This window comes from Gallus gallus, chromosome 6 (assembly GCF_016699485.2).
Source record: "Gallus gallus isolate bGalGal1 chromosome 6, bGalGal1.mat.broiler.GRCg7b, whole genome shotgun sequence".
NCBI lineage: Eukaryota > Metazoa > Chordata > Aves > Galliformes > Phasianidae > Gallus > Gallus gallus.
The window spans coordinates 35,953,708-35,974,807 of record NC_052537.1 but is presented as its reverse complement, the minus strand read 5'-3'; the positions used below and the strand labels follow the sequence as shown (position 1 = coordinate 35,974,807).

The following is a 21,100-nucleotide window of genomic DNA, read 5'->3' as shown; positions in this document are numbered from 1 at the left end:
AAAAAAATGCTCCATTCCTCACTTCTGCATTCTAACACACAGATACACCATTGGTTAAGTGTACAAGTAAATGAGAACTCAGAAGACCATTTTTACTCTCTTAACAAGAAATGCTTGCAAATGAAGTAGGAAGGCTTCAAAATACACGCTGCTTTTCTGTGCTGTCTGCTGCTGTAACAATAGCCTTGCTTTAACCATGAATCAAATAATACTTTTTAAAATGATGCCATGAATCAGTTTGTGGAGTGATAAATCTGAATCGTATAAAAAGAAGGCAGCCAACCAATCTCACCAGCATGCATTTCATGTTTTTTATGGTAGGACCTAACGCTACTTCTTTTAACCTGCGCCTGCTGACTACCAGGTTTTCCAGAAGGGCTTCACCAGATTTTGAAGATCCATACATTCCTGTACAACTCTTCTAAAAATCTTGTCACAAAATAGGCAGTTCTTGGGTAAAAATGCCATGATTTGCAAGAAGCCACAAGCACTTCCAGGAGTCCACATCAAAAAGCAAAGAAAACCGTCAGTACCCCAGCAAATTGTGCTGCTGGATGTGACCATACAGAGCCATCAAGAGATGACAGGCTTTTTAGAGATCACACAACAACACAAGGATATATCATCCAAAGAACAGTAACTTTCAAGTAAGGTCTACCATTAAAGTCACATACTTACATGCTTTAGTGTGTCAGATCCATGGTTCACAATATTTTTAAGTGCTAAATTTCATTGGTAAGGGTGCAAACTGATGTTAAATTACTATTGCAATTTGTTTGCTGCAAAATAAATACGTTTAATTCTTATTTTGGACTAACAACGGAAGGTTGTCTCACACTAGCTATCAGCAACTGTATTACAAAGCCAGAAAAGAAGTTACTTGGTCTGCACCGGAAATGCACCCGCCCTCTTGTCAACAGGACTTCTAGGAAAACTACCTGCTACAGTCCAGTGATTTTTAGCATGGCAGTCCCCTAACACATTTTCCCAAAGATCTCTGACAAAACCTGTCTGTTATTCTGGATGGATGCATCAGGAAAATTTCAAGAAAATGCTGAAATCCTTTGAACTATGAAGCTGAACAGCCTTAGACTGAGGCAAATTGGCCTGCTTGCGATGACCAAATTACCCAGCTCAGAGCATGGACCCACGCAATTGGCAAACCCAAAGAGAAGTTTAAGAAATGCCACAGTAAAAGCAGGTGCTGAACATCTGGTCTTGGAATCCAGGATAGCCAAATGACTTCTATGAAATGGTGGACCCCTAAGTCCAAGTGATAGTATCTGCTAGAAGGACAGCGAAAGTTAAGTTTTTCCAGAGCCCTCTAGGAGATCTGGATGCCAAATTCCTGTCAAGACTCAAATGACTAAAAGGCAGAGGTTCTTCTTCTTCCCAATACCCCTGGAGGTCTGATCTAGCTATTCATTTTAGCCGCAGTTATTGAGTATCAAAGGAATAGGTTAGTCTCATCTTAAAACAAACAATTCCATGTTACTGGAATCACTGAAATCCTTTTGTCATTTCCTTTTCCCACTTTAAAGTACTCAGCCTTTACAAATGAGGACGTTTCACAAAATGTACTCCTTAAAATATGGCATGTATGTTTCAAAGCACTGAAATTCATCGAGAAAATAAAAGGGGTAGCAGAAATAGCACCGACTTTCACTTGTCCTTATACTTATCCCCCACTCATACTGCCGCTAGAAAGAAGACAAGGGAGCATCTAAATATTAGCAGTTTGGTCATGGAAGAGAGCAGCTAAACATGATTCAGTGTGACAAGAGGCACTGTGATTTGGCTAAACCATTTCTCAGGGCACTTTGTAAGGAGGATCAGCAGCATTATTCCTTTAATAGCCATGTCTAATGCAATAGCCAGCTGGGTTTTGTCCCAGATCAAGGTATCAGCATCAGGTCAGAAGGTAACATTCTGTTTACACGATTATTTCCTAAAGCACTTATCTTCCCCTCGGTGTGAAAGTTGACTTTTCTGTTTGTAAGGGGGGCCTAAAGAATTGAGGGAATGGGAAAAATTAGCTACACTGAGCTGGAGCTGAATGGCATTAAGTGGGAGGTCTGAGAAAGGCTGCGGCGGCACTCAGCAGGACACCTTATTAGCCGCGTCATCGCAGTTCATTCAGGCAAGCCATACCAGTGTCACCAACGTTCCCACACAAAGACAAAGTTCTTCACACAGTCTATAAACATGCTTTCCTGGCCAATTCATCCTGACTTGACACTGCTGAAAAGAGGGACTTGAGGGGTTTTGTTTTGTGTTTTTTTTTTTAACACCACAATAACATAACAAAACAAAAACTGGCAGCTCTGCCACGCAGGATGAATGGCAGAGAAGGAGGGACACCGTCACACTGCCTGGGAAGAAACAATCCAAGTGCCCAGCCATATTTGATCTAACGAGCACATCTTTGTAATACAGAAATGTTTCTAAGCAAGTATGAGAATATCCATATTTCTCATACAACCTCTGGGGGAAAAATTACATCTCCTCAATCTCTAGATTTTGTTACGTTATTCATGCAGAAGAACTAAAGACAAAAACTGCTTTTACAATGAAATGTGACTGCCGACATACAGTGTCCTTTCGTAAGTAAAAGAAAATCATGAACAGCCACGAAGAGAACTGATGACAGCTCAGTCGGGGTGCAGCAATCATTTCTCAAGATAAACCACTCATCTTGGTTACTGTAAGACTAAGCACAGCTCCGGACCAAAAGTTGTTTTGCTCCAAGCTCAGTAAAATCTACACTGACCAATGTCTTTGCCTAAAAGGGTGAGGCCTTTCCAGGCTCTGGGACTGCCAGGCAGCCTGGCACAAGCTGGCACAGACAGGCGCCCACAGGGCTGCCACAGGCAGCGGGGAGTGGGGGGGTGCAGAGGGGTCTGTGTGGGAACACAACAGCTTGCATTTGCTTGGTGAGGTTCTTACTCCAGAGAGGAATATCTCAGAAGGAGGGAAATAGAAGCAGAGGATGACCTGACCATCCGACTGGTGGAAGCTAAGGGCTGGTATGAAAACAGCAGAACAATGGATAGAAAGGCCATGTGCACTTCCTTTTCTGTAGGTCTCCGGTGCCAGAGGTAATAACTCCTGCAGCGAATTTTGTTGGAAAAGGCCAGGAGTGATGACAGCAAAATCTGTCTTCTACAGCCACAGCTGTGTTAGGACACTGAAGATCTGGACACTGAAATGTTAGCTTTTGGCTTACGCAGAAGCAGACACGGGTTGCAGCATGGCCTGTAAGATTTACACCATTCCTATCCTCATTACTTTTTCCATTACAAATTTTAGTTAAAGAGATCATCTTGCACACCTACACCTCAAGAAGAGGCCTGTGTGGATCCTCAGCAAGCAATGGAAACCTCTCCACCAGAGGCTTTACAGAGGGCTTTCAAAGACAGGAGCATGTCTCCTCTGCGTGTTCCCTTCCGCAGTGCGGTCAGTGGTTGGCTTGCAGCACTTCGCGTTCCCAGGCACATACTGAGAAACAATTTCAGAACACACCATCAGCCCCTGAACAGAAGTTACATGGTGACTGCCTAAGTGTGTCTCAGAAGATGTAAGTGCCTTCATTGGCACACCCTGAGTGTAGTAGCACTGTCATTAGAAAGATAAACTTTATAGTATTTTTGTGCCCTGTTCTTTCTGATATAATAGCTCAAACCTATTAATAACACCAAACATCTCGAAAGGTCAAGCAGCATACAGCAAGATGAAAGGGAATTGTCAAAAAGCTTAGGCAATCATCTTAGCACTCAAGGCATTTGCCAGGGTTGTTTAACTAATATGTGATGTTCGCTTTTAATTTCAATATAGTGCCATTTGGGCAAAAATGTTGTATTTTTTAATTAATTACAATGTCTGCAGCTATTAAGATTAAAAGAAAGACCACATCAATAATAAATAGTTAATCCAAAGAAAGGATTACAAGAAGAGCAATAAAAATCAATTTTTAGAGCTGGAAAATTGTGACTTTTTCCTTACTTGACTGGTATTTTCATTATATTGATAAAACCATGATCTTACCCGACACTGACATTCGCTTAATGAAATAGCAGCCATGTATAATGATGTAAGTACTTGTCAATTTCACTGCAGGAGAATACAACATTATGGTGCTGCCCCTACATCACAAAGACATTTTCTGGTTCTTCAACTGATGTAAAAGAAAGCAAAAAGAAGAAAACAAACTGCATTTCTTTCTGACTCTTCTTTTACTTTGCCACGGAAGATTCTTTCAGATAGCCTTTGAATCTCCTCAATGATTATAACTCTTATTCATCAGCAGACAGCAGATAACTGCCTTAATTTGCATGAAGAATGACACACAGCAATTATTCTTTACTGCTCTACAAGGCTTGGATGTGGTGGAGTAAAACAAAAACCCTGTGTTCACTTGGCGTCCAAAGTGCTAACAGCAAGCCTCAAAATAATAGGGATTCATGGCAATGGTACGCTGATCCTGTAACTCACTGAAGCTGGGGAAAGTATTTTTGTGACAATTCTAGAAAAACTCAGATCACAGACACTGCACGTCCTGCACAGCTCACCAGTGGGAACAGCTGCAGAATGAGTACGGAATACTGCCACGTTTGTATCTTGCCAGAAATCTCACCTGACCTGCTGCAGGCACCTTTCCCAGCCAAACCTCGTGAGGATGGTTACGTGGGGGGCAGTGGAGGATGTGAGCCACGCCATGCCACTGCCTGCTGTTGGTGACAGAAACCAGCACGCTTCATCTGCTTGCTTGGGGAGCCAACCAGACTCAAAGGGGCTCCGAATCAGTAATAAACAAATCTGACATATTTGTTAGCCTGGGCATTTAACCCCTTGAAAATCATACTGCAGTGGACTGCCTAACAGAGGAAACAAAGGGTGACTCGACAAAAACATCAGAACTGCTAAAGAGAAGGAAAAATTACCTTTCAAATGATTGAAAACAATCAGTGCTGCTATCGTTTGATCAAAGAAAATTCAGGTGGATAGTGGGATCAATTCTTTTCATAGAATCATAGAATGAGTGAGAAACTGAACCATCTTAGATGCAACTTAAACCACACAGTGATGGAAACATAAAGAAGTTTTAATAAAATGTGAAGCAGTTACAGCTACTACGAATGCATGAAGAACTTCTGCAAAGCCTATCAACAGATACTTCAGCTCCTGTGCAGGCACATGGACAAGCAGCTAAAAAAGCTGTAACTTGCAGATGGTTATCTACCCGTTAGACAGAATCTGTCTCCTTACAGAATACAAAACAAGAAGACAACAACTATACTCTTAGAGTGATCCAGCCTTCCTATGGGAGTAAAAATGATGAAAGACGGTTATTCACTTGGTGTCCGTAGAATGAAATGGAAGCAGAATGGAGCTCTTTCAACCATTTCTCCGTTTTATAACTATCAGCTCATTGCATCATTTTGCAGTGAGCATTCAGTGGCTTGTAAATAAAATCACAATAGCAATTTATTTTCATTTCTCTGCAAATGAATAAAAATTGGATCAACAGCCCATATAGATTTTCTAATTGAATCACAGCTATCCTGTAAGATTATATGGCTATACAATAGAATATTTCAAAAAGCACAAACCACAATGAATGTTGATGTGTGTCACCTTTAGCTAGACACTAATGACTGCTCTTTATGTAGCCCCCCAAATCTCTAAGGAAAAAAAATGTAGTATAAAGAGAAATATAACTCTATAAGCACATGACACACCCTGCACATTCTTATATAAAGACATTTTCAGAGAAAAATCTAACCAGCAAGAAGTTATTTTCAGCCATTGCCTCACATTTCTATCAGAGGTTTTTCCTCTTTTCCTCAATTGTCTCTTAAATTACACAAATTATCTTGGGGGTAGTATCTTGTCATACCATATCTAGCCTGCCGTTACATCAGTTGCATCCTATCAGAGAGGCATGGCAGCCAGCTGAGAACCTATTAATGAAAAACAGGTAAAAGGGAACAAAATCCTTATAACAGATGAGGTGAAGGCTTACATTCCCACCAAAGGTGGCCCTGGCTCACTGGCATTTTTGGCAACTGTGCAATCTGACAGTAAGGCAGTGAGTTTGTATTTGTGAAAACTGTTGTTGAAAAGCCCTCCAAGACACCTCTTAGCTTGTTTTCAGCATTTCTGCTACAATTCTGTTCACATTAGAAAGGCAAGGTGAAGTGTGACTTCACCTATTATCGTGTATTTTTTTGTCTTCTCCCTGAGTACTGAAATTTCTCGAGCATTCTGGACCTTGGGTTGCTGATTCTCCAAATATATATTTCCTTGCAAACTGATTTTGTACAGATTTTTTTTTTTTATATGAGAGAAAAAAACGTATCTTTAATTTACAGCTTGAATAAGAAACACTGCAAAGGCCTGTCATGGTAGAATCACAGAATGGTTTGGGTTGGAAGGGACCTTTAAGATCACCTCGTTCCAACCCCCTCCTATAGGCAGGGACACCTCCCTCTAGACAAGGCTGCTCACAGCTCCATCACCCCAACCATCCAGTTATTAATAGGAAAAAAATAAAAAAATAAAAAAAATAAAAAAAAAAGAGAGAGAGAGAAAAAAAAGCCCCAAACACAAACCAAAATTATTTTTCTGTTAAAAATATAATCTCAATCAAAACCAAAGAGTGTTTGTATAAACAGGAAGGACGTTAGTTACATTTCTGACAGTTATGTCAAAAGCTCAAGCCGATAGAAAAATAAGCAAGAAAAAGCATCTTTGACTGTATTTGACAGGTCGAAAGTAACAACGTAATTTTGCTGGATTTACTCCTTAAAGAGCATATTATACAAACACGCTAATTTTGAGGGTACTTAACCTTAGTTTAAAGGGGGGGACTGACTGAATATTAATGAGATGAGCCGCAGGGTGCTTAATGAAAAGCTGTCCTTCTGAATGTGATCTAGGGTTTAAAACCTTTGTTAGATGACGTTGGGATAGCAGGTTTGTTTGCCCTCGGATGCATTCTTTCCGAATACATAAGAAATTCTCTAAATGTCTGAAGATACAAGATGATTACAGAGACTTTTCACTTGACATTAAAAACAACGTTGGAAAAAAAACAAAACCACCAAGGAAAAGAATAGCAGCAGGCTACTCCTGTACTCAGAATCTTCTCAAACGACCCAGATCTTTAGAGCGAAGTTTTCCTTTGCCTAGAAACCGAGTGGCTTTTCTTTTGCTCATTCAGCTGCTAGTTCTGGGAAAAGCCCAAAGAGAAACATTTAGATTGGAGGGGTCTTTGAGAAGATGTGACAGTTGACTGATGAGCATCCATAAAATGACAAAGAATAGTTGTGTGGAGCCGGTGCATCACATTGCCTCTCCCTGGGAAACTAATTGCTCTGAATTGTTAATAGTAACATTATTTTTCTGGCAATCATTTCTTTTGAATACCCAAAATGAGCATGAAACAGCTCCTTTGACCGGACATAAAAGTTAAATGTCCCAATGTTGATCAAATTAACTTCAGCTATGTGACAATGGACTATATTTGTGAGAAAATAATGAAGGGCACAAAGGGGAGCTTTATGCCAAGATTTCACAGTTGTAATGTAAAAATGTTTCTGTTGAACTAGGCCAGGGAACATTTCAATAGGAAAACAGAAGAGCACTGTCACTTTCCTTAAAAAAAAAAAAATCGTTTTATGGATCTGAATGCTCTGGATGATTTCAGCAGGTTTATACGGCTGGCACACCAAGAAACATCATACCGGGCTGACATCTCGGCATCCCCGTCCTTCACAGACTTTGCCAGTACTTTTACAGAACCCTCTCCTACGGTCTGTATTTAATCCCTGATCAGGCTATTAAATTCAGCAGGCACTTTTCCCTAGAAAAGGGCTACACGACTAACACAGCAACATGAACATGAATTAATTAATGCAGAGGTATGGAAGACCGAGATTAAATGTAAAACACAATTCCTTTTTTAACCTCCTGTATTGTTTAAACTGTCTAACTTCCAGAAATAAAAAGACACGAGCAGTATGCAGGCAGAGCTAATTGTACATGTGAATTATCCAAAACGGGCCTGGAATAATTGTTGTGGGTTGTTTTTTCGTGATGTTGTTGTTGTTTTTTGCCATACTAAATATAAAGCAAGTGTTCTTATTCTGATTTGTAAAGCATGCTCAGTTTTGACTGCATTTGCATCTATCTAGAACAATGCAAGTGACTCCAGAGAACTTAGTTTGGGTTTGCATTAGTGCTGACAAACTCATTACAGAGACCAACACTATACAGACACCTTACATATCCATTTGTAAATAAAGAGTCACGCATTTTCTTCACCATTATTTGGCTCAGCACATCCCAGCTAGTTGTCTCCAAAAGCATCCATTTAGCTATATTATTTATTTTCTGATTTTATTGAAGCTAAACGTTCATACCACCACTGACAGATTTAACCTTTTTACTCTCAAAATACATTACTGAGTTGTTAACAGATTCACTTGGAAGGAGCCTTTAATAACCACTTGCTCGGCACTGTTTTTCTTTTATTTTTAATTTCCCTTTTCCTTTAGCCCCTCTCCTTCTCAGTAATTTAGAGATATTGAGAAGCTCGGTACTGATGCACTAAAAGCTTGTCTTACAGTATGTGTAAATAATTAATAATTTTGAGAAACCGACTTATCTGACGATTTTAGCAGTTAAAGTCATTCACTCGAGTTGTATTTGCAAACTCTCTTGTTTTCTGTGTATCAAACTGTGATAGCTTTTACCTTACATGAAAGGGCTGTACTTAATTCATGTTTATGAAGATGCCGAGTGAACAGAGCTGTGCTTTCACTTACTCCCACAGTGACCTAAATCAACTGTGAGAAGGTGTTTCTGCTTCATTCAGTGAAGGTTTAGCTCATTAAACTGTTTTCCTTCTCAGTATTGTTCTCTGGGTTTGAACTGCATTGCCGTTAAATGCTCTTTAGCAGTTTAAAGGCTTTGAAGGAAAAGACTTACCAGTCTCTGTTTTTAATAGCACTAAATCTGCATTATTAGTTCATGCAGATAAGGGGATTTAAAAGCTCAGCTTGAAACCTCTCCCTTCAGTATTTATCTGACACTGCATAGCTCCAGTAGCTCAGCTGGAAATGTAGATCTATGAAGCTTTAAAGAGAGATTAAAGCCAAGAAAAGAAGTACTTTTCCCCCTATAGACGTTCTCACTTTCCCTTTTCCTACTGTCTGAAGGAGTGATGGCAGACAATGGTCAAAGATGGTTCCCAAAACCCTCTGAATGGGGACACTGTTGGTGGTAGCATTCATTTAAAGTGAGCTTCAGTGTATTGTCCTCCCCAATCAGCAGATCAGAATAGAGTTTGCTGGTGGCTGCCAAAAGGTTAGCAATGCCGATGAAAGGGGTTTCCCATTATTCACTGCTCTTACAGAACTCCCCTTTTGTGCGAGACAGCCCATCATTTCACTACGGAGGTCCGGATCTGCGGCTGGCTGCTCTCTCAAAATGAACAATTCATCTGAATGCAAACTCACAGTAGTAGTGTGCAACCTAAAATTGAAGGTTTTCTTTTCTAAGGACAGGGGAGTAGGGGCAGGTTTTGGCAGTGTCACATTTTCATGATATACCATCATGACATTTTTGACCCACGGCTGACACTAATACTACAGTCGTATTACCTTACTGCTGCCAGGGCATCGTGGGAGGTCCAAAGCCAAAATTAGCTAATGAAGCACACTGTACGCTGTAAACAAGTGTGTAATAGATAACGCACAAGTTTTATACCGGCTTACTAAAGTTCCGTAGTGCAAAGCGTAAGAAAAAGAGACGAGACCAATGGAGGGAGAAAAAGGTAAAAACAAGTCTTTCTCACACTGATCTATGTTATATGTTACAGAACACACAAATCTGTCCCTCAAACAACAGAGTAGAACCTGATCCAACCACAGCTGTCAGTTAAGTATGAGTTCTTTCATTATAAACCTCTCCTTGCTACGTACTTACAAACCTTCTGAGTGCCTGCTTTGTTCTCTGATGATCTGAGCAGCCTGTGAAAGTGGCATCACAGAATCTCAGGCACAAGAGCACATAGACTGGATAATTCCTGTTCATCCTTGTATCATCATATCTCAAAAGTGAAAATAAATGCCTATTTTGGAGAAATTCCTACTTAGCCCTCTGCTGGAGTACATAGGAAAAGCACTTACTTGTATACAGTGAGAAAAAACAGCATCTTCTGTTCAACTACCTGCCTGCCTGCCTAAGCAGAACTTCTAGAAAGAAGTAACACTTCAGGTGGAAAGCGGCTGAAAAGGTATTTATACTGTATTCCACATTTTAGAATATTTTTAAAATAAAATTTAGATAGGGAATCACAGAATCCTGGAATGGCAGGGCCTTCTTTGTCCCTCTGCACACCCCTGTGTCAGCAGGGCCACCCAGAGCCGTGCCCAGCCGCACATCCAGATGGGGCAGGAGATCCCCAAGGAGGAGATCCCACATCCTCTGGGTCCCTGTGCCAGAGCTCAGCCAGCCACCCAGCACAGCAGTGCAGCCCACAGGCAGGGGAGCTCCTGGGCTGCAGCTTGCGCTCATGGCCTCTGGACCTGGCCCTGGGCATCACTGGGCAGAGCCTGGCTCCATCCTCTTTGCACATCCCCTCGGGTGTTTATGGGCACCGATTAGATATTGCCTGAGCCTCGCTTTCTGCAAGCTGAAAAACACCAGCATTACACCTACAGATATTTTACAATGTGTAAGTTTGGTTCAGAGGCAGCGCTACCTTCCGGGCTCCTGCAGGAGGCGGCCAGGAAAGTAATTTGTGGTAGGGAACTCCCCTGAAGTGTTGTTGTGTGTACTGCATGCAGGACAGGCTGCAAGCAAATGTGAGAAGGAAGGAACATGTGGAACATGTCTGTCACCTCAGCCTTCCTGGCCAGGGCCTAACTCTGGCTGAGCAGTGACCTCCCCCAGTCCCAGGCCTACTCCCTCCCTCAGCAGCTCGAGGCACAGCCCTGGGAGGTGGGCAGGACTCAGTGTCTGCCCCAGGGCCCAACTCCTCTTGCACAGGGAAGGGCAGCAGAGCCTCACTGCTGGCCACAACCTGGCGATGGGGAGCTCTCGGAGGCCAGCAGGTGCCTGTGACTCCTCTGCTTGAGTGGCTCTGCCACAATGCATACCCCAGGACCCCTGGGCTCAGGGAAGTCCCCAGGTCAGGTGTGCTGCTGGGTCAGCAGGGAATGGGACACAACACCATGCTGCCAGAGCATGAGATCTGCACTAGTGAGATGTGAGACCTGAAACCCAAGTGCAGATCAACCAGCATTCATCAGCTTCTTGTTGTAGAGATCCAAGTCCCTGTGTTCAGTTCAGTCAGCAAATTAGGATATGCGGAATCTACTGCTTGCTCCGTTATCACAGAAGCATGCAACGTTCTTAAATCCCATGATAAAAAACACTTCTCCTCTTCTAAACACATCTCTAAGAGGAAGACATACACATAGAATAATGACGTAAAATCCTGAGAAGGGCAATAGGTGTGCTGCTAGGGAACACGACTTCCAAAGGCAGCCATCTGTGTACTTTGTGACTCAAAGACAATCAAACGTTCAAGTAAAGGAACACATTGAACAGAAAAAACACAAAGTGCCCTGCTTTTATTTTTCCCAGTCTAAGCACCATCTTATGCCATGGAAAGCACTGTGTGCCAGGTGCATACCATGCTTTCCTTAAAGCTCTCTTTCTCGGGCAAACATGAGGTCAAGCAGTGCCTCATCAGAGCAGTACCTGCTTACATTACCAGTACATGAATGCCCATGCAGAAATCATCTTATCTTACTCAAGACAAGAGGTCTTTTTTCTAACTTTATAACTGCTAAATAGGGCAGCTGTAAATTCTGTGGGTATTTTGGGGATTGTTATCACACCATCCTCAGTATAGTACCACCCATCAGATGAATCAAATGTATAACACTCTTATACACCACGATGGTATTAATAATAGTGATGACTGCATACAAACACTGTTGCCACTTTAGAAAGATTAGGCACCCGCTGCACTCAGCTAGTATTGAGACTGAAGCACCGCAGGGCTTAATGCTGACAGGACTGGAGCTCATGCTGTACGAGGGGATGCTCAGAGGGCTGGAGATGTTCATTTACAGGACAGGCGGCCAAGGGAGGCTCTGTCTCCTGCATGGTTACAGAAGAGCCACAGCTGGACTCTCCTCAGCAACGCAAACTAAAAGATGAGTGGCAATGGATACAAATTACATTGAGGGAAATCCTGAGTGGATATTATGGAAAACAAAGTCACAAAAAGGATGGTCAAACACATTAACAGGTGCCCCACTGAAGATGTAAATCACTGCACGTGGAACTATTCAAACTCAGCTGGGTAAGCCTAGCACAACCTGGCCCAGTATTAATGTCAGCGCTGCTCTGAGCACGAGGATGGCCAAGAGACCCCCGAAGGTCTCTTCCAACCACAATCGCTAAAATCAAAGAGTAACAGATCATCCTGAGCTGATAGGGACCCACAGCAATCACCGAGCTCAACCCCTGTCCCCACAGAGCACCACGCCAACCCTACATCTGAGAGCAGTGTCCCAGCACTCCTTCAGCCCCAGCAGCTTGGGGCTGTGCCCACTGCCCTCTGGGGCAGAGCCTTTTACCAATTTCCAATCTTATTCTATTATGCTTTAACTGAAAACAAGAAATTCAGCTTTATTAGACCCCATGCAGACTAAAAATAAGCTAACTAACATGTATTTTTATAACATCTACTTTCTCCCTTACAAGTTCTGGTGACCTCAGAGTGATCCTTCAAGCTTACTAATTTATCTTAGAAGAATAGTTATAAACTGATCTGTAATTGACACTGCGTAGAAAATTCTTACATAGTCTGACTATTTTCAGTTCACAGAATAAAAATCTCTACATTTCTAAATATGCCTTCTGGAACATGTTTTATAAACTGTTTATGAACACAGAAGATGATAGAGAGGCCAATACATACCTATCAAGCACATAGCCAAGAGCCTTATGCCGTATTCCTGAGTAAACCGATGGGCTTGTTTCCCAAGCAATTAAATTGGAAGCATCATGGAAAAGATGAATGTTTACCAAGTCAAAGGCACTATGACAAAAAAAAAAAAAGGAAAAAAAATAAAATGACTCAGGATAAAAGAAAAAAACATTTGTTGCATCAGCAAAGCATTCAACACAGTAACAATATATTTTCCCATACGCTGCCTTTAAGATGTACTCACATAGACCATGCAAATTAAGCTATCATCACCAGACAATTGTCAATAAGTACCATAAAACTTATGCTAAGTCATCTACAGATAAAACTGCATGTAGGATTCTGCATAAAATATGCATAATATGAAAATGAAAAGCTTTTCTTCTGTTATAATTCATGGTAATTGAGCACCACTCTCTCACTAAAATGATTAAAAACCAAAATTGGGTGTGTAGAAAACAACTTCAAGTTTACATGTTGTGGTTAAACACCTGAAGTGTGAAGTGAACAAAATGAAAAGCTACTGATACAGAATTTTGCTGACATTAAAGGCTAAACTGTGCAACTGCAACTTCTCCTCAATCCCTGCACAGAGATTGCCAAGACAGCAGTGGTCAATCTGCACGGTACTTCCAGCACAGACAAGGACACAAGGAGCGCGGCTCCAGCTGTGCTGGCATGATGAGGAGCTGGCCTCGGAAAACAAGCAAAATTTGTAAAATGTCACTGCTTTGCATTATTCTACCCTGAGAGCCAGGAGCACTGACCCATCCGTCACTACTTGGCACGAGGCAGTCAGTGGGCAGCAGTCCCCTGGCCTGGCCGGCCGCTGGCTCAGCCACAGCTCATGGCCGCCCCACACAGCTGCTGGCAGCGCTCTGGCTGGGAAGCACCACCTCACCCTCGGGAGCAACCAGCAGGAGCTGAGTGCTGCCCTGCAGTTCAGCCAGAGCCTGACAGAGAGCCCTGAAATACAGTGCACTGCTGCGAAGGAAGTTCAATGGATATGGAGTTGGGTGGGGAAGAAGAGAAATAGGATATGCTGAAAGCTCCTTATTGATCAATGAAACCAACTTAAAGCCCCTGTGACAAAGAAATCCTTCCTTTACCCTCCTGCATAAAAGCTAAGTGGCTTCTTGTGATCACTGCATGCTCACCCTATTTTCCCATCCTCTTGCTGCGAGGGCTGTTGATAACATACTCAGTATTAAAGTGTACACTCTTTGACACAGGGACTGGAATTTGCTATAAGACTGCACAAGATTTGGCTGATTTTGGCTGATAATGGCATTTATAAGAGGAATACCACCAGACTGACAACACACCTGCACGCAACTGCACTCTTGTGCCTTAAATCACTTCACACACTCCCACTTTTCACTGAGGCAGAAAACCTTCACACAGAAGGAATTTTCTGTTACTACCATGCTCACATGGAGAAATGTATTATTTTCACCATGTTAATCACACAGTAGGTATCACTTAGAGTGGGTTGAGAGCCACTTGGAGTGCAAGCTGTCCTAACGAACTCTAGTTTTTGACTGCTCACAGACAGGACCCACTTGAGTAGCAAAAAGAAATCTGTGAAACTGTTACATTCAAGCTGGCATCCCAGTTTGCATTTTCTTTGCTTGTGACCTTTTGTACCCCGGATACCTGGCGAGTGTTTTCAAAACCGACACCATCTCACTGGTTTGCAATTAATCTCTTTTGGCCATGGTAAGTCACAATGAAAGCAGAAAACTTTGAATACTCTTGGCCCAACAGATGTAGATAAACAGCCCTCCCCTCCAGAAAACGAGAACGTGGTATGTTCCATCAGACCCTACCTGCAAATTACTGCTACATGTTAAAATTATGGCTAGTGTATTAAAAAAAATTTTTTTGTTGTTAGAATAGAACAGAATGGTTGAAGGGTTGTGGGCCAACCTCCTCAGGGCAATCCAAATGTCAGAGCATGTTACTGAGGGCAATGTCCAAATGCCTCTGGAACACTGTTGGGACATCAACCACCTTGCTGGAAAGCCTGAACCTAGCTTGATCGCTCTCAGAGTAAGGAAATTTCTCCTTATGCCCAGTCTGACCCTACCCTGCAGCAGCTTTGTGCTGTTCAAAAGGCTTTGTTCTCATATACAGAAAAAATGCCAATGAAGTCCAGGTGCAGCTGGTCAAAAGTAGCCAGCACTTAGATCACAAAAAAGTTACAGGAAGAGTAGAAGCAAAATTAAGTTGCCTCTGCTCCAGCAAGGGTCCTGTCCTGCTGACACAGTTGGGCAGGATGAGGTGCTCAGACCAGACCAGCTCTATGCTCTCTGTCCAAGAGGCTCAGCACTGTCTTCGTCCTTGGGAGCTGAGGTGTCCCCCAAGGACAACGGGTCTGCCAGCTCCCCTTTGCAGGCAAACAGTTCCTTGGTTGTCCTGCCACAGACCCCTTGAAGCCATGCTCATCACCACAGAAATGCCACTCAGTACACTCTACTTTTCCAATTGCTGTGTTTTGTACATATACCCCCCTAACGGCAGAAGCAAGACAATGACTTGTGAAGAGCTCTAAAACCATGCACTCTTCACCTCAGCTTAAGCTACATGCAGAGTTACTACTAGATTAAGCAATGAAAGACATGGTCTCATTTCTCTCCTTCACTGAGGACCACTATTTGGGCTCAGTCCAGAGCCTTCCAAGGATTTCTGGCCTTTTCTTCCCAGAAACATCCACTGCACATCCTCTCAGCATCACCCCTCTTCCCTGGCCTTCCTTTCCGCTTCCCCAGTTCTCAGCAAAGTAAATCACAGCTCAGCTCTAGCATGTGATGGATTACCTTTCCAAGGATTTCAAATTTCAAAAACAACTTTCCCCTTTATAGTAGAGATGTATTGGGTCCTGACGAGATGCATCCCAGAGTCCTAAGGGAATTGGCCGATGTAGTCACCAAGCCACTCTCAAGTCATGGTAACTGGGTAAAGTCTCTGGTGACAGGAAAAAAGGTAACATCACACCCGTTTTTAAAAAGGGTAAAAAAGATGACGACCCTAGGAACTACCAACCTGTCAGCCTCACCTGTGCTGGGGAAGATCATGGAGTAGATCCTCCTGGAAGCTATGCTAAGGCACACAGAAGGCAGGGAGGTGATATGGGCAAATCCTGCTTGACCAACCTAGTGGCTTTCTATGATGGTGTCACTGCATCAATGGACAAGGGAAGAGTCACTGATGTCATCTATCTGGACTTCATTAAGGACTTTGACACAGTACCCCACAACATCCTCCTCTCCAAACTGGAGAGAGATGGATTTGATGGGTGAACAATCGAGTCCAGAGAGTGGAGGTCAATGGCTCAAAGTCTGGATGGAGATGACTGACGAGTGGTGTCCTCCAGTGGTCGGTGCTGGGGACAATACTCTTTAATACCTTCATCAGTGACATCAACAGTGGGGTCGAGTGCACCCTCAGCATCTTTACTTATGACACCAAGTGGTGGAGCGCAGTCAACACACCAAAGGGATGGGATGCCACCCAGAGGGACCCAGACAGGCCTGAGCAGTGGGCACAGGTGAACTTCATGAGGTTCAACAAATTCAAATGCAAGATCTTGCACCTCGGTCGAGGCAACCCCAACTACCAATACAAGCAGGGGGATTAAAGCGTAGAGCACAGACCTGCTGAAAAAGATCTGGGAGGGGGGGGGGGGGGGGGGGTACTGATGGATGGCAAGCTGGACATGAGCCAGCACTGTGCCCTCATAGCCCTAAAGCCAGCTGCATCCTGGGCTACATCAAAAGAAGCATGGCCAGCAGGTCAGGAGAGGTGAATCTGCCCCTCTACTCTGCACTGGCAAGGTCTCACCAGTATTACTGTGCCTAGATGTGGCCACATTGCTGGCTCATGTAACAGCTTTACATCCAAATGGAAAGCTTTCTTAAATGCTTTCCATTTCTTAAAATGAAATCTCAAGAGTGGCCCTTAAATTCCCTTTAAAGAATTTCTTAATTCCTCACATTTATACTAACAGTAAGCTCATGAAGAATAATGGATATGAAAAATCTGGATTCAGAGCAGAACTCAACCAGGGCAGATCACCAAGTAATGGAGGAGGAAGAGGATAGTTTTTTAAAATAAGGTAACTTCCTTGTTGTTTTGGAAACCCTCTCTTTTTGGCACAACATACATCCTATAATGATGCTTTCCCAGGCAGTTAAAATTATTAGCTCCCTTCAAGAATTCACACAAAACTTGCCTCTTCAACTTGCCCTTAGAAGCCTTTGAGATACTGCTTGATCATGTGGACAGTATTCATAGACTATTCCAAACAGGAAACTACCACCATATCTCACCTCATCACAGATCACAAAAAGCTGGGAGTCCACTCACTCTTACTTCCCAACACACCCTTGTGAAAAGTAAGCATGGTATATTAACAGATCTGAACATCTGGCTACAGACTTCTCCTTCCAAAAAGCACTTTTTTTTTTTTTTAACTACCAACCTGCAACAAAACACATCTAATCATGAAAAGCTTTATTTTTTTTTTCTCATAAATGCCTAGGATTTGGTTTTTTTGTTTGTTTGTTTTTTTCTTGCAAATGGAGAAAATTCTTGTAATGTAAGAGAAAAGGCCAGATTAGCAACTGGTGCCTCCCACATCATTAGGTCTCTACTGGCAGAGTCATGTGTCGTGTTATATAGATACAGAAAAATTAACAAGAACTTAAATTATCCAGCAGCTACCTGTCTGATTTCTGGGTCAAAACAAAGTCTGTAAAGGGCAAAAGATTGCTGCTCTCTCAGTTCTCACAAATTGTTTGCTTAGTCTAATAAACACACTTATGCAAACAACCAAGAGCTTGCATGAGCAAGAGCTCAAGACTTTGAGATCGAATGGTCATGTGTGTTAAGGTGACTGTAACAAAAATAAGCAGTAAAGACCAGAACAATGACTAAATGGTGGAAGTGTCGTCAGATTTCCAGGTGGGACAAGAGAATTTTAAGCTACCTGTGGGTTTACTGAACTCTCCTTGTGTGAAGACAAGGAGGATATTCATGCTCTCTCAGATACAGTTTTTGCACAATCAGCTGCTCTCTCCTACATATATTAATACTAATGTTAATATTACTGTTATTAAAGACGTATTTTCAAACACAGTAAATAGCTTCAGTTATGAAATATGCCTCCAGTCAATACTAGCTGGTACTACTTTCTAAAGAAAGTCTGCTAACATACAACATAAGGATGTTCAACTTCTGTATTCATACAGTTCTCTGCTGCCCTCAACTCTGACCTCCTTAAGGTTTGTTTAGGCTGTTGGATAATCCCAAGAGTAAAAATGTTTCTTCTTCCGCAGATTTTCACACATCTTATGTGGGACAGTTTTCAGGCAGGTTATATCAAACTCGCTTGGTGGGTTATTTCTGAAGCAGCCCATGAGCACAAAGATGGAAGATGTGCTACCTGCTCTCTGCTGCCCCTTCATCAAATCTGGTCGGTGAGTGGTGGGCTGCCAGGTGCTTTATTTTACCCTGGATGAGAATAAGCAGGCTCATAGAGAACAGGACCATGCCTTGGGTTTAAAATGGGATTCCTGACCTGAATATGACAAATAAAAGTTCCGTTCCATTAAAAATACCATAGTAGTAACTGGTGTCAAAAAGCTGCATTCAGTAAAAGTAGAGTCCCTCCACCAGCTTCAGTGGAAACTGGATGGGGCCTTAAATGGCTGGCTTCAAGAGCTCATAAAGAACAGCAGTTTCCCTAATAAACCCCAGAGGGGAGGGCTGCACCTGCCTACAACCAGTGTCTGCACTGGGCAAGATGCTGCAGACTGTTGGACGCATTGGGCCTGATGGGGAGGGCTGGGGATGCCTTCAGCTCTGCACCGTGACTGCACAGCCAGGACTGGGTCACAGACACTGAAAGGCTTTGATCATGCTTGGTCAAAAGACTGCTTATGAAGTGAATTATCCCATGCTATACCTGCACACGTGTGTCAATATTAAAATCACATTTTGACATGCCTCACTACAACTTATAGAGCATTATGTACTCAATAAATAATAAATTCAAGTAACTGCTTTGAAACTAATTTATTCTTCGTGTATATGAATATCTTACTTGAGACAGCTGCCGATAAAAATGCATACAATACATGTAGTCAGAAATAAGCTGAAGAGGCAACGTACCAATCAGTAATACACCACCTTGTTCGAATGAAGCCTTTTCTGGACCACTTGCACTGAAAAATAAACAAATAAGAATCAGTTATCTTAAGCAAAAGGTTACTGTGATGAAAGCAAAATGTATTTACACAAAGAAGCAAATAAAACAAAATTAATCCACACAATGAATCTAAAAAGCACTACACACTGACCAAGGAAGCCTGAAAACACACACAGTTTCTCACAAATCCTGGAATTATTTATATTTTTGGTTCTGCACTGTAGCTACAAATTTATGTGTAAAATGAATACAGACCTAGGTGGTTGTTTACAGATGAAAGATAACCCATTAATAATGCTTTACAACTCTACTGATGTTTGCTCTAAACTGGTGAACTCTTACTGTCTCTGCATAAATACTCTTGCTTCTTTGTGATTTTACTTGAACTGTAAAATCTTATCATAGATCTACATCAAATTAAAATGAATGAGATGTGCTGGAAAGCTATTTCTCCTGCTTAGCCAACCCACCTAGTATTTCAATAAAAGTTAAAGGGAGTTTAAATAATGGTAAAATATTACATTTATCAACACTGCAACATCCGCAAGAAAGCCACAAATCAGCACCTGCCAGGGCACCTGCCAGTGTACTTCTGGAACAGTAAAAGGATTTCTTCAGCACCACTCCTAAGCCATGGCCATAAATTACAGCCTCCCACAGAAAGACATGATTCTGCATCCTATTTATTCACCGTTAACAATGGATGTGGGGCTAGGTGAATGTTCTCAGGTAATGAATATTGTACCAGACAGGCCTAAATAATGATGCCAATGATTGTGTAGCAAGAGACCGCACATACTTATGACTTACAAGGCATCAGCCATAGCACAGCACTCCTCAGAGTCAGGGTACCACTCCCTGTGCTTTCATTGAACAGCCTGGGTTGAAAAGGACCACAATGCTCATCCAGTTTCAACCCCCTGCCATGTGCAGGGTTGCCAACCACCAGACCGGGCTGCCCAGAGCCACATCCAGCCTGGCCTTGAATGCCTGCAGGGATGGGGCATCCACAGCCTCCTTGGGCAAAAGTAGACTTCTCCTAAGGCACTGTCGATAGCATTCAGAACAGACACCCCAATTCTACTGAGCCACCTCATGTGAATAGACAGTCCTCATGGAATTTCCAGGTCCAATATCCTGCTGAGATAGCCAGCTCCGTCACAGCACCCAAACAGTTTGTTCCACAACTACCATCAGACAACAACAGTTACTCATCTCCCATCTCCTCCCCTCCTTATGCACAAACACAGTAACAACAAAAACCACCTTCATTTCTGCAGCAGCACTCAGGATGGACTTAACACACACCTGCACCCTTCATCAGCGCTCCATTCACACCAGGATTATCGTTGCATCCCAAATATGCTCAAGAAGATTTTTTAAATGTTTATTTTACTGAACTCATAATGTTTTATTCTTGAAAGCCTGAACATGAGAACATACTTACTTATGTGCAGTTCTTCTATCCAAACCCAGAAAAAAGCACAAAATTACTGGTGACAGCTTATTTCATGGGCCACACTCAACTACAGTGCTTGTCACCTCACAGAAAGTGTTCCCTGCATGCTGCAAAACTGAGAAGTAAAAAGCTGTCTACAAAATCTGACAGCATAACTCTATGCTCATTTATGCACTACAAACGTTAGGAAACTTGATGTTAGCACTTGTTTCTTCCAGTGCTAATTTCAGAACAGCCTTTCTGCAATGTGTGAGCCCGTCCTGCCGATGTGGCTGAAGCCCCATTTTACTGCCAGGGCTAAAGGAGAGCCACCACCTGAGTGCCCACCTGAGCACCTGGCTGTGCTGGCCCCAGCAAAGGAGGTCTGAGGCACTTCCACAGGAATTGTATCAGCTTTGCAATTGCTACAGCAATGGAC

At 42.5% G+C, this 21,100-nt stretch overlaps 1 protein-coding gene across 10 annotated transcripts in view; it reads right to left on the bottom strand.

The window, feature by feature from the left end:
- The window catches only part of INPP5A (inositol polyphosphate-5-phosphatase A), a 230,852-nt gene that overhangs the window by 69,687 nt on the left and 140,065 nt on the right, over nt 1–21,100 (bottom strand). For all 10 annotated transcript variants that reach the window (XM_040703146.2, XM_015289008.4, XM_046943201.1 and 7 more), the window contains exons 7-8: nt 19,187–19,239; nt 13,004–13,123 (exon numbers count right to left, since the gene is read on the bottom strand). In XM_040703146.2, the coding sequence (XP_040559080.1) occupies nt 13,004–13,123; nt 19,187–19,239 (173 nt within the window). The remainder of the gene's footprint in view (nt 1–13,003; nt 13,124–19,186; nt 19,240–21,100) is intronic.